Source organism: Girardinichthys multiradiatus, chromosome 2 (assembly GCF_021462225.1).
Source record: "Girardinichthys multiradiatus isolate DD_20200921_A chromosome 2, DD_fGirMul_XY1, whole genome shotgun sequence".
Classification (NCBI taxonomy): Eukaryota; Metazoa; Chordata; class Actinopteri; order Cyprinodontiformes; family Goodeidae; genus Girardinichthys; species Girardinichthys multiradiatus.
Genome location: NC_061795.1, coordinates 33772641 through 33792834, shown reverse-complemented (window position 1 = coordinate 33792834; position 20194 = coordinate 33772641). Strand labels below are relative to the sequence as shown.

General features: G+C 39.1%; 1 protein-coding gene and 1 long non-coding RNA gene across 3 annotated transcripts; one reads left to right on the top strand and one right to left on the bottom strand.

Annotated features, from left to right (window-relative positions):
- Positions 1-3057: 3057 nt before the first annotated feature.
- On the bottom strand, positions 3058-19464 carry kras (v-Ki-ras2 Kirsten rat sarcoma viral oncogene homolog). 2 transcript variants are annotated; one of them, XM_047383474.1, is made up of 6 exons: positions 18870-19464; positions 15090-15207; positions 14192-14370; positions 13645-13804; positions 8069-8193; positions 5028-5088 (listed from the first exon to the last, which is right to left on the bottom strand). In XM_047383474.1, exons 2-5 carry the CDS (start codon positions 15198-15200, stop codon positions 8074-8076), a joined length of 570 nt encoding a protein of 189 aa, XP_047239430.1. In that variant the 5' UTR covers positions 15201-15207; positions 18870-19464; the 3' UTR covers positions 5028-5088; positions 8069-8073. The 2 variants fall into 2 exon arrangements, with proteins under 2 accessions (XP_047239440.1, XP_047239430.1); XM_047383484.1 differs by lacking the exon at positions 8069-8193 and having other exon boundaries at positions 3058-5088; positions 18870-19459.
- On the top strand, positions 5096-5872 carry LOC124879147. Its single transcript, XR_007040962.1, has 2 exons — positions 5096-5366; positions 5493-5872. It is a non-coding gene; the product is annotated as an uncharacterized LOC124879147 (long non-coding RNA).
- Positions 19465-20194: the final 730 nt, after the last annotated feature.

Below are 20194 nucleotides of genomic sequence, written 5' to 3'. Positions count from 1 at the left end.
TGGGGGAGGTGGGGGTGGTGGATTGTGGCTGCAGCTGTTGGGGGGCGTCGTGGGGGATGGTTGCAGGATTGTCCCTTTGTCTTTCAAAGCGGCAGTAGAACTCGTTCAGGTCGTTGGCGAGGCGTCGGTCGTTGATGGAGTGGGGGGCTTTCGGCTTGTAGTTAGGGATTTGCTTGAGCCCTTTCCAGACAGACGCAGAGTCATTGGCTGAGAACTGGTTTTGGAGCTTCTCAGAGTACAGTCGTTTGGCCTCTTTCACTGCCTTGCCAAACTTGTACTTAGCCTCTCTGTATATGTCTTTGTCCCCACTCCTGAAGGCCTCTTCCTTATCCAGTCTTAACCTTCTGGGTTTAGCTTTGAACCAGGGTTTGTCATAAGTCCTCCATAAGATAATGACCCAGAACAATAAGCTAAAACTAAACTTACTCTCGTGTTTTAGCTGAAACATGGAGTGGGAAGAAGTGACCTGTCAAACCTGAGAAAGCCGGAGCAGTTTACTAATGAGATGTGAGTCAAAATACCTGCTCCAGCTGCTGAAATCTCATGTTTGCAGCAAGATGCTGCATATCTTCTATAAGTCTGTTGTGGAAAGTGTGATCTCTTCTAACATCATCTGCTGGGGAAGCAGCATCAGAACCAGGGACTTAAAAAAGCTCAACAAGCTGATAAAGAAGGCTGGCTCTGTTCTTGGGACTCCTCTGGAACCTCTGGAGATCATTGTGGAAAGATGGATTCTTCATAAAATGAAGAACATTATGGAGAACCCTGAGCATCCTCTTCATCAGACTGTCCTACAACAACAGTGTCTTCAGTCAGAGGCTTCTTCAGATCTGCTGTAAGACGGAGCGCTACAGGAGATCCTTCCTGCCCACAGCCATCAGCATCTACAACGGTTCTTTGAAGAAACCCTCATAATGAGCTACAACAACATTTAATTTCCCTTTGAGATTAATAACATATTTTTGAAATTTAATTGAATTTGAATTGAAAATGAGAGTAATCACTTATCAGAGGTAACTGCTTCAAAAGGTCGAGCAAGAAAATATGAAGTCATGGGTACCATCCTTAGTCTTCAAGCTACTCTCATTACAATTATTATTTTTAAAACAATACATTTTTATGTGCTGCACGGTGGCGCAGTTGGTAGCACTGTTGCCTTGCAGCAAGAAGGTCCTGGATTCGATTCCCAACCAGGGGTCTTTCTGCATGGAGTTTGCATGTTCTCCCCGTGCATGCATGGGTTCTCACCGGGTACTCCGGCTTCCTCCCACAGTCCAAAGACATGCCTGTTAGGTTAATTGGTCTGTCTAAATTTCCCTTAGATGTATGAATGAGTGTGTGCATGGTTGTATGTGTGTTGCCCTGCGATGGACTGGCGACCTGTCCAGGGTGTACCCTGCCTCTCGCCCATAGACTGCTGGAGATAGGAACCAGCTCCCCCGTGACCCATTATGGAATAAGCGGTAGAAAATGACTGACATTTTTATGTCTTCATTATGATTTGTTTCAAACTACTTTTGTGAGTTTCACATTATTTTCATACCCAAAACAGATATTCTTTTAGAAAATAATAGCAGGGTATCAATCATTTTGTCCCAATATGTACTTTTAGCACTCACAATATCTCTGAAAAATCAATACTGTTAATTATTAAAAGATCAACTTTATGAAATTAAACAAATAAATAAGAGTCCAATGCCAGGGAATAAACGACTGAAAGTCCGTAGAGAGAGCTTTTTGTTTATTTTCTTATTTTATTCAAACAGATTTGATGTAAAAAAAAAAAAGGGGGGTTGTCGAAGATTATAAGTAGAAAATAAACTCCAGTGGAAAACGTCAATTTAAAAAAAATCACTTCCTGTTATCGTCCAAATATATGTTGCGGTTGAGTTACGCCCCCAAAGTCTCGTCCAATCATATGTTGCGGTTGAGTTACGCCCATAGTCATATGCTCATCAAATCATGTGTTGCGCTTGATTTTGTTCGTCCAATCAGGAGTGGTGGTTGAGAAACGCCCACTTCGTCTCCAGAGGCCCCTACTTTACCCAAACACCGAGAATGCCGAATTGTGCCATCCTTCTAGCTCCGGCCATGGCCGGGGTTCTTCCCCCTTCCTTGGTGCTGGGCAGTCTTGCTGCCGGGGGAGAGGGGCGACGTCGTTGCCCTACGCCCTGTGCCTCTTTAGACTGTGTTGCTGCACCTCTGCTTCAATGACGGCCTACCTCTACTAGTACACGTCAAAAAAGTAAGTGTGGCCATTTTTGGCCAGTGGGAAGGTTTTTTGTTGTCGTTTCTGCACAAAAAATTTAAAATCATTAATCTTGTTGACACTTCACTTCAATGACATTGATAATAAAAAATTTTGAAAAATCAGGTTGCAAATCTTTTTGGTATAAAAACAAACAAGTCAAACCAAAACTCTTTTTAAAATGTTAAAATTCTAACTTTCAATCAAATGTTGGGTTTCATGACAAAACTGATGCAAAATAAAAATAAAAACATCCCATAAAAGTTGACAAATATTTAAATCTATAATTTTATAGCATTGTGGGAATGCAAAAAGTTCCAATACATTTTCATCTATAAACTATTTTTCCAGCATCAACTTTCCAGAGTTCTCAGTCCTTTATGATCATTTATAAGGTTTGTTATACAAAACAAAGGCTTTAAATGTGGAATCTAGAAAAACAAAAGACTGGAAAGAAGAAAGGAAGGACACAAGAAAGGACAGAAAGGTGGAGGTAGGACAAAAGGAAAGCCAGGGAAGACACAAAGGAGGAAGGAAAGAAGGGCTTAAGGAAAAAATGATAAAGAAAGCAGGACAATCAAAGAATGGACAGAAAGTAGGAAGGAAGAAGAAATGATGAAAGGATGGGATGCCCAACATTAGGAAGGAAAGGAAGGGGTTTAGGGGGAGACAACAATAGGACGCATGTAAAAGACAGAAACGAGAAAGAAAGACAATGGAGGATACAAGGATACAGCAATGTTTGCCCCTTAAGCAAAATGAATAGTAATTTTGAACAAAATCAGCGGGTTAAAAAAGAAGAAGCTCGGTTTCTGTTTACTTTGTTCTTTATTACACATTAAATAGGAGTGGTAAGATTCATGGCAAAAAAAAAAAAGAAGACATTTTTGAGATCAGATCATCACTCTACATTGCCCCACAACAGGTACACTGTAAAGTGGTCATTCATTCCCCTCTGCAGACCTGGACCCAGACACACTCTCCAGTCACAAACACAGAGCGGAGCAGAACTCCATTAAAGCAACATTCATTAAAGACACACCAAACTAAATGAAGCACAATTTACAAAACATGAAACCTTTCAGTATCACAACTATACAAAGGTTGTTAAAATACGATCCAGGTATAAATGATGCATTTCAGAAATCAGCTGTTGGCACGCAATTAAAAGAGGAACATCTTTAACATTACAGTAGAACTAAATTTAAAACATATCCTTATCAAGAGGATTTCATTATTAAAATTGCAGGTGTTTATCTACTTCATGGGGAAAAAAAGAGGTAATAATATAGTAAGTAGGGTCAAAATTTATTAATCCCAAAAGCAAAATCTCAATTTTCTGTGACAAAAGCATTTCACCCCTAAAACTATAATTTGTGCATTTCTTAGGTACAACTCAAGAAAAAATAAATGTCTAAATGTAGCACCTAAAATAATGATGAAAGGCAAATAAAAATGCTCAGACAGTCTGTAAATACAATGAAGAAGGTGACACGGGCTGACCTGAGAGAAACCAGGGTTAATTGTTTGGATTAACTCAGGCATTTATGTCTAAAAACCTATTTCATGGCAATTTGTGCCTCATTTTAAAAACCTAAAAATTATGGAGAAGTGGCCAATTTCAAACACATCCACACATTACTCCTAAGCCTACTTTTAACAACCTCTGGGACTCTGAACAGAGTCAAATATACCTTACAGCTTTCAAAAAAAGTTTCTATTCCGCTACAAAACAAATGACTTTTTACATCTAAGCAAATAGTTAAAATGTAAATTATTTTGCTGGGTGCATGGAGACAGTTTACAATTAGAAATAAAATGATTTCTTTCTTTTAAGAATCTTATTAAACAAGGCTGAAAACCACAACATGAGACAGACAACATTGGTTAAAATCATCAATCTTTTAACTTCTCATAAAAAAAAAAATTATATTTTGACAAAAGAAATCATTGAACGCTTTTTATTAAAAAACCTGAAAATTAGAGTCTGAGTTCCTCGTTGCTGGCTCCGAAACGCATCAACCAGAGGAAGTTCGTAATCCGTCATTAAGAACACGATGCATGCAAGGAAAAAAAAATTATCTCATTTAGGCATTAAATCACTCCCCACACAATACAAAGCAATGACAATTTTGAAATCAATTCATTAATGGCTAACTAGGGTAATAAACAGTCAAGGGAAAAGAAAGTTTCGGAGTCTGCATGCATACTTAACAGTGACAAAACTAAGTGATAGCAGAAGGTGAGAGATGGGGAGATTCCACAGTGGCTGGGACATTTACACCTCACTGGGCTGAGAGTTGGTCATTCCTCAGATCTGGTTTATCTACACCAACGGGATGAATTTTCATTCTTTGGCATCCCATACAACCCCTATGTGGTGGCATTTTAGTAAAAAAAAAAAATCATAATAGATATTAATTTGTCAAATATAATTGGTAATACAGTTTCCTCCTAGTTGGGCAGCAATGTGAAACATATAACTGCTATATTTAAAAATAATAAATCTGGCTCATCTGGTTCTTACAGGTCAACATCTGGCACTACACTAAAAATAGAGCTTATTGATGTCCGAATGAAAGAATCAAGTTGGGTTTAGTATTTATTAAGGAACGTTCTAACAAAAAAAAAAAGGCTAATAATTTAGTGTAATGTACAAAATGTTATTACTTTGAGCTGGTTTTTTTTCTGTTTTAGTTTGTCTTGAAAAAGGGGGTGATTATTCACATGAGTATACACTTTGTCTTTGACTTCTTTTTCTTCTTTTTCCCCTCCTTGCTCATCTTCTCCTTATGCTTCCGAATTTCTCTGACTAATGTGTAAAAGGCATCATCGACGCCCTGGGAAGAAAAAAACAAAAAAAAACATTTTTAGAAAGAAAGTTAAAGAGGTGCAGAGTGAGACGGGATACTGAACCTGGCAAAAGTAGACTTAGCCCTGAAACATCTGAAACATTTTCCCCAGATTACAACCACAAACTTGGGTGCATCTACTGAGACAAAACAACAAAATGTGGCATATAAGTGTTAAGTTGAAGTAAATTATACATGATATTTTGATTTTTTCAACAAATAAAAACCTGAGAAATGTGGTTTGTATTTATATTCAGCGCCCCTGAGTCAATACTTTGTAGAATGACCTTTGGCTGCAGTTAGAGCTGCAGGGTTTTGTTTTGGGTCAATCCTCTAGCAGTTTTTCACATCTAGAGACTTTAATATTTCACCCATTCTCCTTTGCAAAATAGGCCAAACCCAGTCAAATTAGGTGGAGAACACTGAGAACATCCATTATTCCATCTTGTCACAGATTCACACAGAGATTAAAATGTCAAAAATAGTCACTTAGGGATATCAAGGTAACAGATGGTGAATACAATGCAAACCACTCTTCGAATCTATATTTGCAAACATTGTTCAATTTCCTTGTTTAACAATTGTGTTTAGATTAGTTTTGGTCTGTGGCATAAAACAAATGTAGGTTGTTGTTGTAATCTGACCACATGTAAAAAGGTTAAGAGGATGTGAAAACTTTTGCCAGGCATGTTGCAAAACTGGACAAAATACTACAGAGCCCGGGGAAAAAAAAAAAAAAAAACGCTGGTGGAAATCCGTGCTCACACTTTACTAAACTGACAGCACAGTTTAGTAAAGTGTTTTAATCAGCACCTTTCACAGCTTGTAATATGACTTTATCTTTGTTACACTAAGGTGTCAGAACACGTCCAAACTCTCAACAGATGTCACAGTGATCTGCGCACACGGATTGCGAAACGGAGCACAGTTCATCAAACCGTGCAGACGAATTGCAGAAACCGAGAGCACAGTTTAGTAATCCGTGCACACAGATTGCAAAAATGACCACACAGTTTAGTAAAGCGTGAGCACGGATTTCCACCGGCTTTGTTTTTTCTTACATCCTGACTCTTGCCGGGCTCCGTAGGATACAGATCTAAAGTGTGTTGTAGAGTAAAAGCCACCTCTGTTGCCACCATCAGTAGCACAAACAGTAGCTGCAGTTACACAAGTCAACTTCTCTCCTTTTGAGTGTTTAGATAGTTGCTTAATAACTAGGAGGAACAGGTTATCTCCGTTAGATTAGCGATAATCTCTCCACATTCCATCAAACCAGTTTGTCTTTACTTTGGTTTAAAAAAGAAAACTCAACTTTAAACCTTCTTGTCTGAACTGAATGGGTTTTTTTTTAAACCCAAGGAGTTCAGTTCTAAGCTTTGCTTCTCAAACATCATGGAGGTGAAAATAGACTGTGTGTTAATGCAGCTAATGTCTGCTGATGCCACACTGTCACACGTGAGTACAGAACAGATGGTGCACAAAATGTGGCCATCTCCCAAAACAAAAAACTAAATAAATAAAAGGCTGTTGAATGAAGAGCTTTATTTACCTGCTTAAGTTGTCACAAAAACAGGTGAGACAATAACAAACCTAATTTGAAAATAGAGGGACTCTTATCTGTGAGAGACACATCCTTTGGGGATAACAAATCTGACAGTTAATTACGTCATGACAAGCATTTCAGCATGATTTAGTCCCACATTCGCAGTCCAACTTTACAAACCAGCCCAAACCGCTTTGCTCATCTCCCTCTCAGCCCGTTTGGACACTTTCACGCTGGATGTTCGGCCTCATCTTGTGAATGCTTTTTAACTACAGACCAGCGCTTCTTCCTCCAATCTAAATCCCGTCATTTGATTTGATTGAGGAAACAGGATTGTACAAATGCACCTTCACAAGGAAAGGAAAATGCAAGAGTAAAGTGTTAGATGGATTTGAAATAGGGATGCACAACACCGGTGGTTCTAGACAGGGGCCAACATCGGCCAGTGCCCCTTCAGAATTGGTCCTGGCCCCTGTACTGGAGACCTAATACTAAATCAGTCTCTTATGATGATATGCGCTGATACTACTTGGACCAAAAGTAATTTGCCCCCTTCATGGTTTTACTTTAACAATGAATTAAAAATTAAAGTGTTGCGCTTTTAGCTTCAGCCGTATTGAGATAGGATCACAGTTTTCATCTGCTGGATCATGGGTCTGCAACCTTCAGCACCGCAAATGGCTCACTTAATATATTAAATATTGCCTTATTTTTTTGGTTTCATTCATTTTTTCTGTGCCCACATTATAAGACACTGGCCCCCCTGGCAAATTTGGTCTAAAACCGCCACTGATGCATTATATATCTGCATTAACATCGATATCAGCCGATGTTTTTATTATTTTATTTTAGCAGATCAATATGAATCCTAAATGTAAAACTGTGCCAATAAATAATAACCGATGTTTTTTCCATCGTGTTGCTGTTTGTGTTTTAGGAGGTGAAGGGGGTTGGCCATGTGCCATTTGTTTAGGCATCTGACAGAGATCGTCACATCAAGCATTGGATTGTGTTGTGTTTAGCTGAAGCAGATAAGCAATGCCAGGGGTGTGGTCGTTTCTTTGTGGTTTCAAAAGAGTAGGGAAATTTATCAAATCGGCCATAACAGCAATATTATCGGCCCAAAGTTTCATATTTGTGCATCCCTAGTTTGAACGCGGTCCAGTCAGAGTGAATCAGAGTGGTTTAGACTCAATAACTGAACTCAGTGTGAAAATAACCTTGGATAATAATCCCGTACGATGCAAACAGACACTGAAAGAGGAAATCAGCCGTTTCAGCCTCCTTTTGGAGCGTCACCACAGCCCTTACAGAAACCAGCAGCTAAAGCTTTGAGAACACATGAAGCATCACCGTTCACTGGCTCTGCCATGATTCCCCACTAACACAAACAGAGCTGGTGGGTGCGCGGCCGCGTACACTTACCCCTCTCACATCACAACACACTTTTTAAGCTTGACACACTTCGGAGTCTTTTCTTCCTTGCTGATCTTATTGAGCCGGTACAGCCTGATCTCCCGTACCAGAGTGTAAAAGGCATCTTCCACTCTCTGCAGTACAAGACACAACTTTCCTCAGTGCAGAGGAAGGCAGGGCAACAACACTGTATGGATGCATGCAAACTACAGACACAAAGGAGTGAAACAAGTATTTTGGTCCGTTTCATGTTGGGTGCATGGGTGGTATCGTTTGTCTTGCCAATCATCCTTTAATTATGAATAATTCACCTTCTGCAGGCTTGGAATGCAGTGATTAACTCAAATATCAGCACCGACAGAACCAAACATTTATATTTGATTACAATTAAATAACCACATTGCTTCAGTTTTATGATTCTGGCTTCTTGAAAGAAGAAATGCACTGATTGCAGATTTCTAGACCAAATCAGTTTTTGAAGATGTGAACATGAAATTCCTACATTTCAGATTCCAGATTTAACTGGAAATGATTTTATGCAAGTATATATTTTCACTTAAAACACACAAAACTAAAATCATTTCCCACCAAATGTCCACAAAAAAGATGTTGCACAAAGGTATATGTATGAGTAAAGCTTAGAATAATTCAAATAGTACAATTCCATCAAAATCCAAATGATGGCTCCTTGAACATTTTAATATTTTCATAAAACTTACCTCAAGGGTAAGACCATAGTTAAAAAAAAATATGTAATAGTGTTTAAGATTTTTTTTTTTTTAAATGGACTTCCAATTATATATGTTAGACCGGTGAAACATTTTACAGATCATTTCCCAGTCGTATCAATGCAGCTTTTTAATCTTCTTTTACATCCATTTTCCCTGCAGTACTGCAGTCTCTCTATTCAGTTCTGGTACTCAATCTGATTATTTTTAAAGACATTACAGATAATGCAAAGGGTGGTCCTATTTACATAATAAAAATGTCCAGTTTAAAAAAAAAAAGAAAAAAGCTTGTGGGAATTTACAGCTTACCCGTATTCATGCAGCAAGAAAAGTCAATGAATCATTTTTGGAATGAAAACAAAAAACACCATTAAATATATACCTATATACAAGCCTTATCTGCTGAGCAATCAGTGCATCCCTACTTTATAGATCTGATAAGTGGTCTATAGCACTAATGAGAGGCGATCAATGGACTGAATCATACTGGAGCACACAGTCTACCTCAGATATACAGACAGTTCAAATGTGTATTTTGATTTGGTGCAGTTTTTCCACTTTCCAAGCCTGTAGTAGCAGAAATGATGATTCCAGTGCTAAACCAGTACTAGTGCTTTTTTGGACATTTCCACTGGAAAAGGATCTGGCACTGAAAAGAATTGCTCAACATTGGGACCACGGGTGCTCGATTATGGATCTGCTATGAGCCGCATTTTAAAGAGCCTTCAAACACTGACTGTTGTTAAAGCAGCATTTATAAATTCAACAGAATATTTAGACAGCTGTTTGCAGGGATGACAACATTTAGTAACTTAAATTCAAGACATTGTGTCGGAAAAAATTTCCTCCCTAAGAGTCTTTTGATGATTTTCATCTTGTACTTCAGTCTATATGGGGCGACACCTGAATTCCTCATCCATACAGTGCCTTGCGAAAGTACTCGACCCCCTTGAACTTTTCAACCTCTTGCCACATTTCAGGCTTCAAACATAAAGATATAAAATTCTAATTTTTTGTGAAGAATCAACAACAAGTGAGACACAATCATGAAGTGGGATGAAATTTATTGGATGTATCAAAACTTGTTTAACAAATAAAAAACTGAAAAGTGTGTCGTGCAATATTATTCGGCCCCCTTGCGTTAATACTTTGTAGCGCCACCCTTTGCTGCAATCACAGCTGCAAGTCGCTTGGGGTTTGTCTCTATCAGTTTTGCACATCGAGAGACTGAAATTCTTGTCCATTCTTCATGGCAAAACAGCTCGAGCTCAGTGAGGTTGGATGGAGAGCGTTCGTGAACAGCAGTCTTCAGCTCTTTCCACAGATTCTCAATTGGATTCAGGTCTGGACTTTGACTTGGCCATTCCAACACCTGGATACGTTTATTTGTGAACCATTTCATTGTAGATTTGGCTTTATGTTTTGGATCATTGTCTTGTTGGAAGATAAATCTCCGTCCCAGTCTCAGGTCTCTTGCAGACTCCAACAGGTTTTCTTCCAGAATGGTCCTGTATTTGGCCCCATCCATCTTCCCATCAATTTTGACCATCTTCTTTGTCCCTGCTGATGAAAAGCAGGCCCAAACCATGATGCTGCCACCACCATGTTTGACAGTGGGGATGGTGTGTTCAGGGTGATGAGCTGTGTTGCTTTTACGCCAAACATATCGTTTTGCATTGGGGCCAAACAGTTTGATTTTGGTTTCATCTGACCAGACCACCTTCTTCCACATGTTTGGTGTGTCTCCCAGGTGGCTTGTGGCAAACTTTAAACAAGACTTTTTATGGATATCTTTGAAAAATGGCTTTCTTCTTGCCACTCTTCTATAAAGGCCAGATTTGTGCAGTGTACGACTGATTGTTGTCCTATGGACAGACTCTCCCACCTCAGCTGTAGATCTCTGCAGTTCATCCAGAGTGATCATGGGCCTCTTGGCTGCATCTCTGATCAGTCTTCTCCTTGTACGAGATGAAGGTTTAGAGGGACGGCCGGGTCTTGGTAGATTTGCAGTGGTCTGATACTCCTTCCATTTCAATATGATTGCTTGCACAGTGCTCCTTGGGATGTTTAAAGCTTGGGAAATCTTTTTGTATCCAAATCTGGCTTTAAACTTCTCCACAGTATCTCGGACCTGCCTGGTGTGTTCCTTGGTCTTCATGATGCTCTCTGCACTTTGAACAGAACCCTGAGACTATCACTGAGCAGGTGCATTTATACGGAGACTTGATTACACACAGGTGGATTCTATTTATTATCATCAGTCATTTGGGACAACATTGGATCATTCAGAGATCCTCACTGAACTTCTGGAGTGAGTTTGCTGCACTGAAAGTAAAGAGGCCAAATAATATTGCACGCCCCACTTTTCCGTTTTCTATTTGTTAAAAAAGTTTGGGGCCGAGTACTTAAGACACTGTAACTACACACTGCGGACATAATGGCTGCATTTCTCCAAAGCATTTCTGCAAAAAGCCATAGAAGAACATTGTCTAAATCTGTGACAGTTAAATTTAACTTAGTATGTGGTTTTAAAGCCTTGAATAGAGACTATTACATTCAGGACGTTTTAAGACCTGGCTGAAAATCCTGAAATGATGTTCACAGCCATCATTTACAGAAATCCAGAATACAGGAGGAGGGGGAAGAGAGGCTCGAAGGCTACGTTCACACTGTAGGCAAATCCGGTACAAATCTGTCTTTTCTGACACTCTGAATGACCCAATTTTGATTTCTTTACCTCCAAAAAAAATCCAAATTGTGCCTCTTTCACATGTGGCACTAAATCGGATACATTGTTTCAAAGCGTCCGCAGTCTGAACGGTCATCTAGCTTTCACATCATTGCCCTGCCTCCGACTACGTATCCAGACTTCTCTACAGATGTAGCAGTCACTGCTCCACTAAAGGTCACTGTTAATAGTTGTGCTCTCTTTTTTCAAACCTTTCCTCGTCTTGTTATGATGTGGTCATCATACTGCCGGCTCCCATTACTCAACAACTCAATAATAACACGGACGCTGTCATCCATTATTACTCCTGTAAACAATGTGCTGCTGTGCGACGTCTACATTCTCCATCTGCGCAAGAGGTTTGCTTTAGGGTGGTGAACCGTTCAGACTAAGGTCTGATGGCGGTCGCAGTTAAATAGTAGAGTAAACCAAAGAAAAAGAAAATGGAATTAAGCATCAAGACCTGCAGTGTGAATGTAGCCTGATACAATGTGGCTCTGAGGTGGCGCTCAGGGTTCCCAGATCTGACTGACAGTTTGCAGCCCAAACTCAAGGTAAAACCCGCCCACCTCAATAAGAACCAGCCCTACTTTCAACCTCTCTTGAACCTCATGTTAACAGTGGAAAACTGTTACATGTATAAGAACGTGGCGCCCTGTTCTTTTCAATCATGAAGTTGAGCTCAGATTTCTGTATTAAAATACTTGCAACGAGCTTTAGAGTCATTCTCTGGGGGTGATTTTAGCTTCAGAATCCCATTCCTTTCTGTATATTTTTTGTATTTTATCCCAACTGCATGATGCTGTCTCTTACCATCAAGTCAAAACTTCATATTGAAAGCCTTCAGGCCAACACACCTCAGTGTAGCATAACTGAACTCTTCACAAATGACATTTTACATTAACCAATGACCATTACTGATTATGTCAAGTTTGACTTTCTCTAGATTTCTAAATAAAATGAACTAAAGATGAGTGCATGCATTTTTTTAATGTGTACATTTTTTACTTTTCTGCTACACAATGACAACTATTTAAATAGAATTTTCCTATGAATACTTTCTAAAAACCCTACAAATGTTGTCAGAAGCAGCCCAAATTTCAGCAACCCGCCCAAAGCTATTTTTTTTTCCGCCAAATGTGTTGAAGAGATGCCCAACTGAGCAGAAACCCACCCCATCTGGCAACACTGGTGGTGCTTTGGCTGCAGAAATCCAAACAGGTTTTTGGGAGCTTTTCATTGAACCAATTAAATGCAAACTAGCATCAGTCCTGGTCTTGCACTGGAATATTTTGGGGAAAACCCCTTTTAGTCTAATAAAAAAAAAAAATTTATTTTGTGTATTGTGCAAAACATTTTTTCCAGAAAACTCAAATTAAATCATCTTTAAACTCACAAACGTCTTAAAAAAGGGACAGTAGCCTGTCCGACAGAAACGACACCGTGTGGGCAGAAATTACCGACACATACAGGCAGAGATAGGTGACCAAAGCTGCAAGAAATTACTCACTGCGACATTAATTTCCCCCCACCAAAAGGAACCATGATTCAGCCCAGGTCAGAGACCAGGAAAAATGTGTTCATAGATCACTCGATCAGCCAGCCAGTTTCCTAAGGCCATGCTCACAACACACACTGCCTGGACAGGATATCTTCCAACACCCAGCCACAGTGACCAGTAAGCAGAATCATTATACTCCAAGTAATTTCTGACAGTTTCTCCTTTCATGCAGACACCATGACACAAATTAACTGATTTGCTGATTATTATCACTGAGGGCCCTTTGCAGGTGGTCCTAATGATGTCATAATTTCACATATCCATGACAAAGTAGCATGCAATGATCACATTATTACCCATAAATAAAAAAATTCAATTAACCAAAAAGACTTTAATGAGGCTCGAAACATTAGCTGGTAAATTCCCCAGCAACATTATTTTAAAAAGACCGTTAGAGACAGAGAAAGTGACCCAAATCAACACCACAGTCACCTCTCTTTGCCAAATGTGTCAAACATTTCAAGTACATCTGGTAAAACTGGATTGTGATCATTTCTGGGAATTTCTTAAAGTTGGAATCAAAATCAATGTGAGAGGAATCCTACAGCAGCCCTGGGTGGACACTTACCTGTCTTGTTTTGGCTGAGGTCTCGATAAAGGGAATGCCGTAGCTGCGTGCTAAATCCTGAGCCTGCTTTGTATCCACCGTTCGGGATGGGAGGTCACACTTGTTGCCCACCAACACCATGGGGACGTCCTCAGAGTCCTTCACCCGCTTGATTTGTTCTCTGAACAAAAACACACAAGAAACAGCGTTTAATTGGCATTGCACTATAACAGGAACACATAACATGGTGGTATTATCAAATATTCTAATGACAAGATCAGTTGTGATACAGTCATATTTTTTGTCTGGAATATAAGTCAAAAAATATGCTGAACATAAAAAAACTGTCCCACAAAAAAAATAAAAAATAGTCGCTGATTTACCATTTTACATTAGCAGAAATAAAGCACAGATGGAGTCAGACTGTTCTATAGACACTGAAAGTATAAGAGAGATTCCTGAGAGGGTTGGCTACCTGTACATCTCCTTATTCAAACAAGTTTCATTACCCAGCAGGTTTTGAGCACCTGGTCCCACAGACTGCAGCCCTTTTGGTCTCCCAACTCACCTATAGTGGTGAATGTCTTCAAAGGACTTGGTGTTGTTGATGGCAAAGACACAGAGGAATCCCTCCCCTGTCCTCATGTACTGATCCCTCATGGCGCTGTACTCCTCCTGACCTGCAGTGTCCAGGATGTCCAGTAGACATGTCTCTCCATCAATAACCACCTGCTTTCTGTAAGAGTCCTGGAGGACGAAGAACAAAACAAAAGTCAGAAACTGATCAGGACTCTGGAATCATGAGATGGCACCATTTCTGCAGCATTAAGCTTGTCTGATTTTACAATTATTAATGGTTTTCATGGTTAAATTGACAAAGAGAGTGGGTGCAAAATTGTATTTATGAATGATGACATTTTGTGATGTATTAAGATTTGTTCTCCAACGGAGCACGACTTCATTACGGCCTATCCCTAGCTGTATTACTGCACTGTATATTCTGGAAGAGCTCATATTACAACAGCGTTAACAGTCAGCGTCACAGTACTCCTGTTGTTCATCGCACCGATGGCCACATTCAGTGGCATGCCCCAGAAATAACTACCAACTGCTCCTGTGAGAAGCAATACTTGCAGATGCTATCTCGTACCCAAGTAATCTATAGGCACGCTCAAACCTGCCACGGCACATCAATAATTGATTGAAACCATGATGAAAGTGTTTGCACTGGAGAAGTTGGCACTGGGAGAAACTGGGCAGGACACCATACATGAAAGGTCATTATAAACCTGTTTAGTGTCCTTTCAAAGCTTTAAACCAGTTGATCTTGTTGCAGATTCCTGCTTCTCCTTATTTTGTACCCGTGTATCCTGACATACATGCAAAACAACTGGGATAGTTGGGAAATTGACTAAACCGGCCATTCCAAAAATAAATGTAAGAATAATAGAACTTTTTAACATTACCTCAATGGTCGGGTCATATTCATCCACAAAATGATTCTGGATGAGCTGGATCGTAAGCGCGCTCTTGCCAACGCCACCAGCTCCCACCACAACCAGCTTATATTCTGTCATGATTTACCTGAGGAAGAAAAAACATTTATTTCATTGTTTTTACAGACAGGGAGATATTCAGTTCATTTGAGACTAAATGTTTATTCTGTTTTCACTATTTTACTCTCTCTGTCCCGTTGCTATTTGTTGTTTACGTCTGAGTATCTATGATGTCAGGATTGAAAGCATGGGGGGGGTGGAGGGTTGCTGAATCATTGGAAAATTTAATTCTACTCCACTCGGTTTTTAATACCTATTTTAGAATTCAACAAGAAGCTTTGCAGAACAACCCCCATATTTTGTCAATAATGGTTATTCTAAATGTTATTAAGCACATATAAAAAGGACTAAATGTGGAGGAGAATATGTAAATTCTGTAAAATTAGGAACATATAAACAGGGTTCCACCCATTTAAAAATTCTATCCTATTCCAGACGTGATTTTCCAGACATTTCTGTGTTTTTCACAAAGCATAGAAACGAAAATGCTGAAGCAGGTTTCCCATTCAGTAGAGCGATAAAAGGCTTTTTCACAATTTTTTTTTTGGGAATCAGGAGAAACTAAAACAGCTGAATAATCTGAGGTGGAATGTCACCGGTTAAATACAGATTTTCTTTGAAAACCACAGGTTGTGACCAGCAATTCCTCCATTTTACAAAAAAAGAACATAGGAACTTACATGCTCAACTGAACCCATTTCAAAAAACCTTGGGTCTTGTTTAAAATCAAGAACTAAAATGATCTAGAGGCTAAAAAAGAATTTAAAAAAAAAGAAATAATAAATATATAGAATAATAAGTGACTTAAAAGTCAGGGCCTGAAGACTAACTTTTTCCAGACTTCTACAAACGTCCGATTTCATCAACTAGTGTGCGAGCGTATTGCAAGCCATGCCCTGTGGCTGTACTTGGAATTGCCCTCTACATCCATTCAATATCTGTGTCCTGTGAACCACGTCTCAATCAGTTCTAAATATATTTCAATGTTTGAACTATTTAAACTGAATGTGAAACACGCATTAAAAGACTTCAGATTAGAAACAAAAGTGAGCTAAAATACGTTTTACAGAAATCGTTTGCACATGCAATCAAATCTTAATCCAGCACTTGATTCAGTCCAGTTTTTAGGAACACGAAGGCCCGACAGCAAAACTAGCCCCAGGCAGAAATCAATGACATTACATTAAAGCTCTAAAATGAACAGGCGTCGGGGAAACCCTCCGCTGTCTGGTGCTTTGTGGAGCAACATCCATCAATAGAGGCAGCTGGCCTTTACAGAAGTTACAGTTAAACTGCACAAACCCAACAAAGCCTGCAGTTGGTGTTGAACTCAACTAAACATTAAAGCCATGATTAAACAGGCAAATATTAAAAACACTAAATGGCTGGGTAGGTGTGCGGAATGCACATTTTTTCTGCAGCATGTTAGACATGTATACTCGTTTCTAGTGACATGAGGTACAAGCTTGTTTTAAACAGATCAGACGGGACGATTGGCAAAGCAACAAAACACTACAGGCAAGGATTCATATCAGACACATGCTTGGTATGCTTTTGTGAACACCGTCACTTTTCATCTTTGCACTTGATGAAAGCAGAGAGGAGACAGAAGGCAGAGGCATCGCTTCAACAACAAACAGATGTAAAAGGCCAATAAGGGTGGTGGTCACCCACCCTTCACATATTTGTAGTTTTTCATTGTTTCATACCAGACTTTCTTGGTACAACAAAAGAGCTGCCTGCTGCGCAGCATTTCAGACCGATCAAGCACTATTGTGAACTTGCTTTGACAACTTATGCAATAACTCAAGTTTGCTTTTTTAAATAATTATTTGCCCAGACTCTTTTATATTAGGATGTGTACTCTTTAGTGTATGCTTTTTTTAGTGAAAAAAAAAATAAATGGGCTATCAGCTGTAATTATAGAAAACATATAAAGGTTGTATCTTGAAGTGGCTGGGAATCTGGAACTAAGGATTATTAAATTAAATGTTAAGACCAATCATAAAAAAAAAAAAATGCATTTTAGCCTAGATGCATTACAAAACAGCTGAATTTATACCACAAAAATCAAATTTAAAAAAGTACTTGACTAAAAATAGAAATAAATTGATAAACAATGGTTTAAGGACATGGGTACAAAATGTACGAACAAAAATTAGACAGCGATTTAGCAAATGAAGAACTGACCCTCAGCCAATCAGTAAAGTAATTTGTGTGTCAGGTAATCCACTAGATAACCTTTTTTTATCTGCCTTCACTACAAAAAGAGTTGACCAACAGTGAATTTAAAAACGGAAAGAAATTTCCTAACAACAGTGCCAATCAGGGTGATATAAAGTATTCCCAGCCCGATTGCTGTCACCAGGGTACACCAAAGTTTTAAAGGTCATTTTCTGTAATGCCAGTCTAGGATTTAACTTCATTTTAATGAGATGCCAGAGAAAGTGACGAAGTAATCACAGTTTTCTCTGTCTCTATGGTGCATTAGGGAAAGACACCCTCCCTAAAACCTGTTGTTGAGCACTGTCGGTCAGCTGGCTGAAAGCAAGCTATTTCACTCCTTCCTCTCTTTAGAGAAAAACAAATATTTTACTGGTCATTAAAAATATGGAGACTCAGTTTGGAAACTAAATGAGCTCCAGCCACAATTCCTATTAAACGTATGCTGTTTTAAAACTGCAGTTAGCAAACTAGGAGTAATATGACTTAAGCAGCTGAGTCCAGGTTGGCTACCTGAGCAGATAGCCTAATAATCAGCTAATATCCGCTTGTTACGCTCGCAATGTAACTGTAAAATGCAAAATGTTAAACAGTTATAACATTCTGCAAAACAAAAACCTTTTTGCTGAAAACTACTGATACATTTTGCAGTGTTTACTCCAGTTCTCTGATGAACAATATGACAGCAATAGTGTTATTTCAGCACCATTATGAACCAATGTGTTTTTCGTTTTAAACCCAAGCAACCTGTTACAGTCTTTGTACAGTGGCATTTTAATCAAGGTTATAATATCGTGAGAATCGGATGTAGACCCATGCCTATAAGGAAGCAGACAATAATAGTTTGTCACCCAAAACACTGGAAAAATACCCACACAAACTGATCAGGGGGCTTATCGATGAGCAGCCGAACAAACGTGATCCCTTTTTCAAAGCAGCTGCTAAATATGCGAACTGGACTGAATTTTAAAATAAAAGCCATGTGCCATGTTCCGAGAGACGTTCAGACCTTTTATAGGGTTTAAAGTCGAAGGAAATTTGATTTAAACTCTGCGACCACTGTCTTTCTGCTAGTTAGCCTAGCACTGGAACTAGCTTACCCGAAAAGTAAGCTAACCCCGGTGTATGAACATTATCTTCATATGTTTTCGGTAAAAAAAAAAAAGAAAAAGCCATTAGAGGCTTTTGCCTGCTTAATGCACCTGGACACAGTCCATATCATTCATTCAAAGGGGGAAGGAAGGCGCCATTGAGAGGCTAGCTAGGTCTGCAATGCAGGACCAAACGGTAGGTTAACAACTGGGCGTAGTTTGGACTAAAAATTAAAATAGTTTTACTACAACGCTTCAACTCGTTGTTTCCACGACATGTGTACCGCCCTATACCTATTCGTAAAAATAATAATAATAATAATAATAACAAACAACAAAAATGCCTCCACATGAAACTATCTTCACCGTTTGTTACCTTTTAGCGAGTGGAGTTCCGCGTCTGAAGTAGCGACCAAAGAAGTCAAGCAGACAATCCTCCCGTTTCACTCGATCTCCGCATTTCCTACCTCTGCTTCTCACCAAAGCGCCAGTCGGTTCAACGCCGTTTCGGAAGCGAGCGGGAACATCCAGACAAAAAAAAAACAATTACAAAAAAAAAAAAAAGAAAGAGTGGAAGAATCAATCGTTTGAACTTTCCATCTGATCCAGCGTCCCTTCGGCCTAGCTGCTGCTGCTCAGGCTCGCCTGCGTTACGACAATATGGGCGGATACCAAGCAGGGCGCACTTTACCCAGAAACCCTAGCAGGGAGATTTTTAACAAGTCTGGGGCAAATCGGTCAACCGTGTTTGTAACAATATGTGACCCACAATGCGCTCTGCCTTGTCACCTCTGTGTGTACGCTGACTTTACAAGCAGAACTAAGACGCTACTGTATTTTTATTTGTTTCTAGTCAAACCAATCATGTTAAATGCTACAATTTCATTTTATCACAATCTAGTTTTTCACCTTTGTATGTAATACCAACAAAGAATAATGTTTCTATATAGAGCAGTGTGCTTTAGTTTCATGCCCTCCAGCACTCTCTCTTCAGCTGCTGCTGCTGTTGCTGCTGCCTGCTGCAGAGTCAACAAAGCCTAGGGGGCGACTCCAGTATATATAGGTTCTAAATATAACTGGAATGTGCTGGAGAAACGTCATTCCCAAGCAAGGAAATGATTTGCTAATCCCTTGTCAGTTTCCCTACGTATTCACTGGCTGCTGGTGCGCTACGCAGCTCATATGTGACAAAACCCAGACTGGTAATCCGCATTTTAGTAATACTTACAAACATAAAGAAAACACCAGAATGACTTCACGCTAAATTAAAAAACAAAACAAAAAAAAACGTCGTCTGTCGTGAAGGTTTTATGACATTTTTGTGGCATTTTATACAAACCTTTATGTACAAACATTAGAAAATGTGAATGTGACTTGGAAAAACACATTATCACTCAATGAAAACTATTAGCACACTCACTACTATGCTAATAAAGATAAAATAAAACATAAAATATGAAACTATAGTTAGAATATAGAACCATAATTTGCATTAAATCGAAAAATTCATAAACTGTTATTTATTAATTTTTGCTACTTCTTACAATACACAGCGTAGAAGACTGTACAGAAATTAATAAATGCCACTTTTTGACCACTAGTTGAGAATATTTCACATTCTCTGCCCTTTACATTTCTGTCCGAGGATTCCACAATAAATTATTGGTAGATGGTAATCACATCAGAGTCGAAACGCTACAA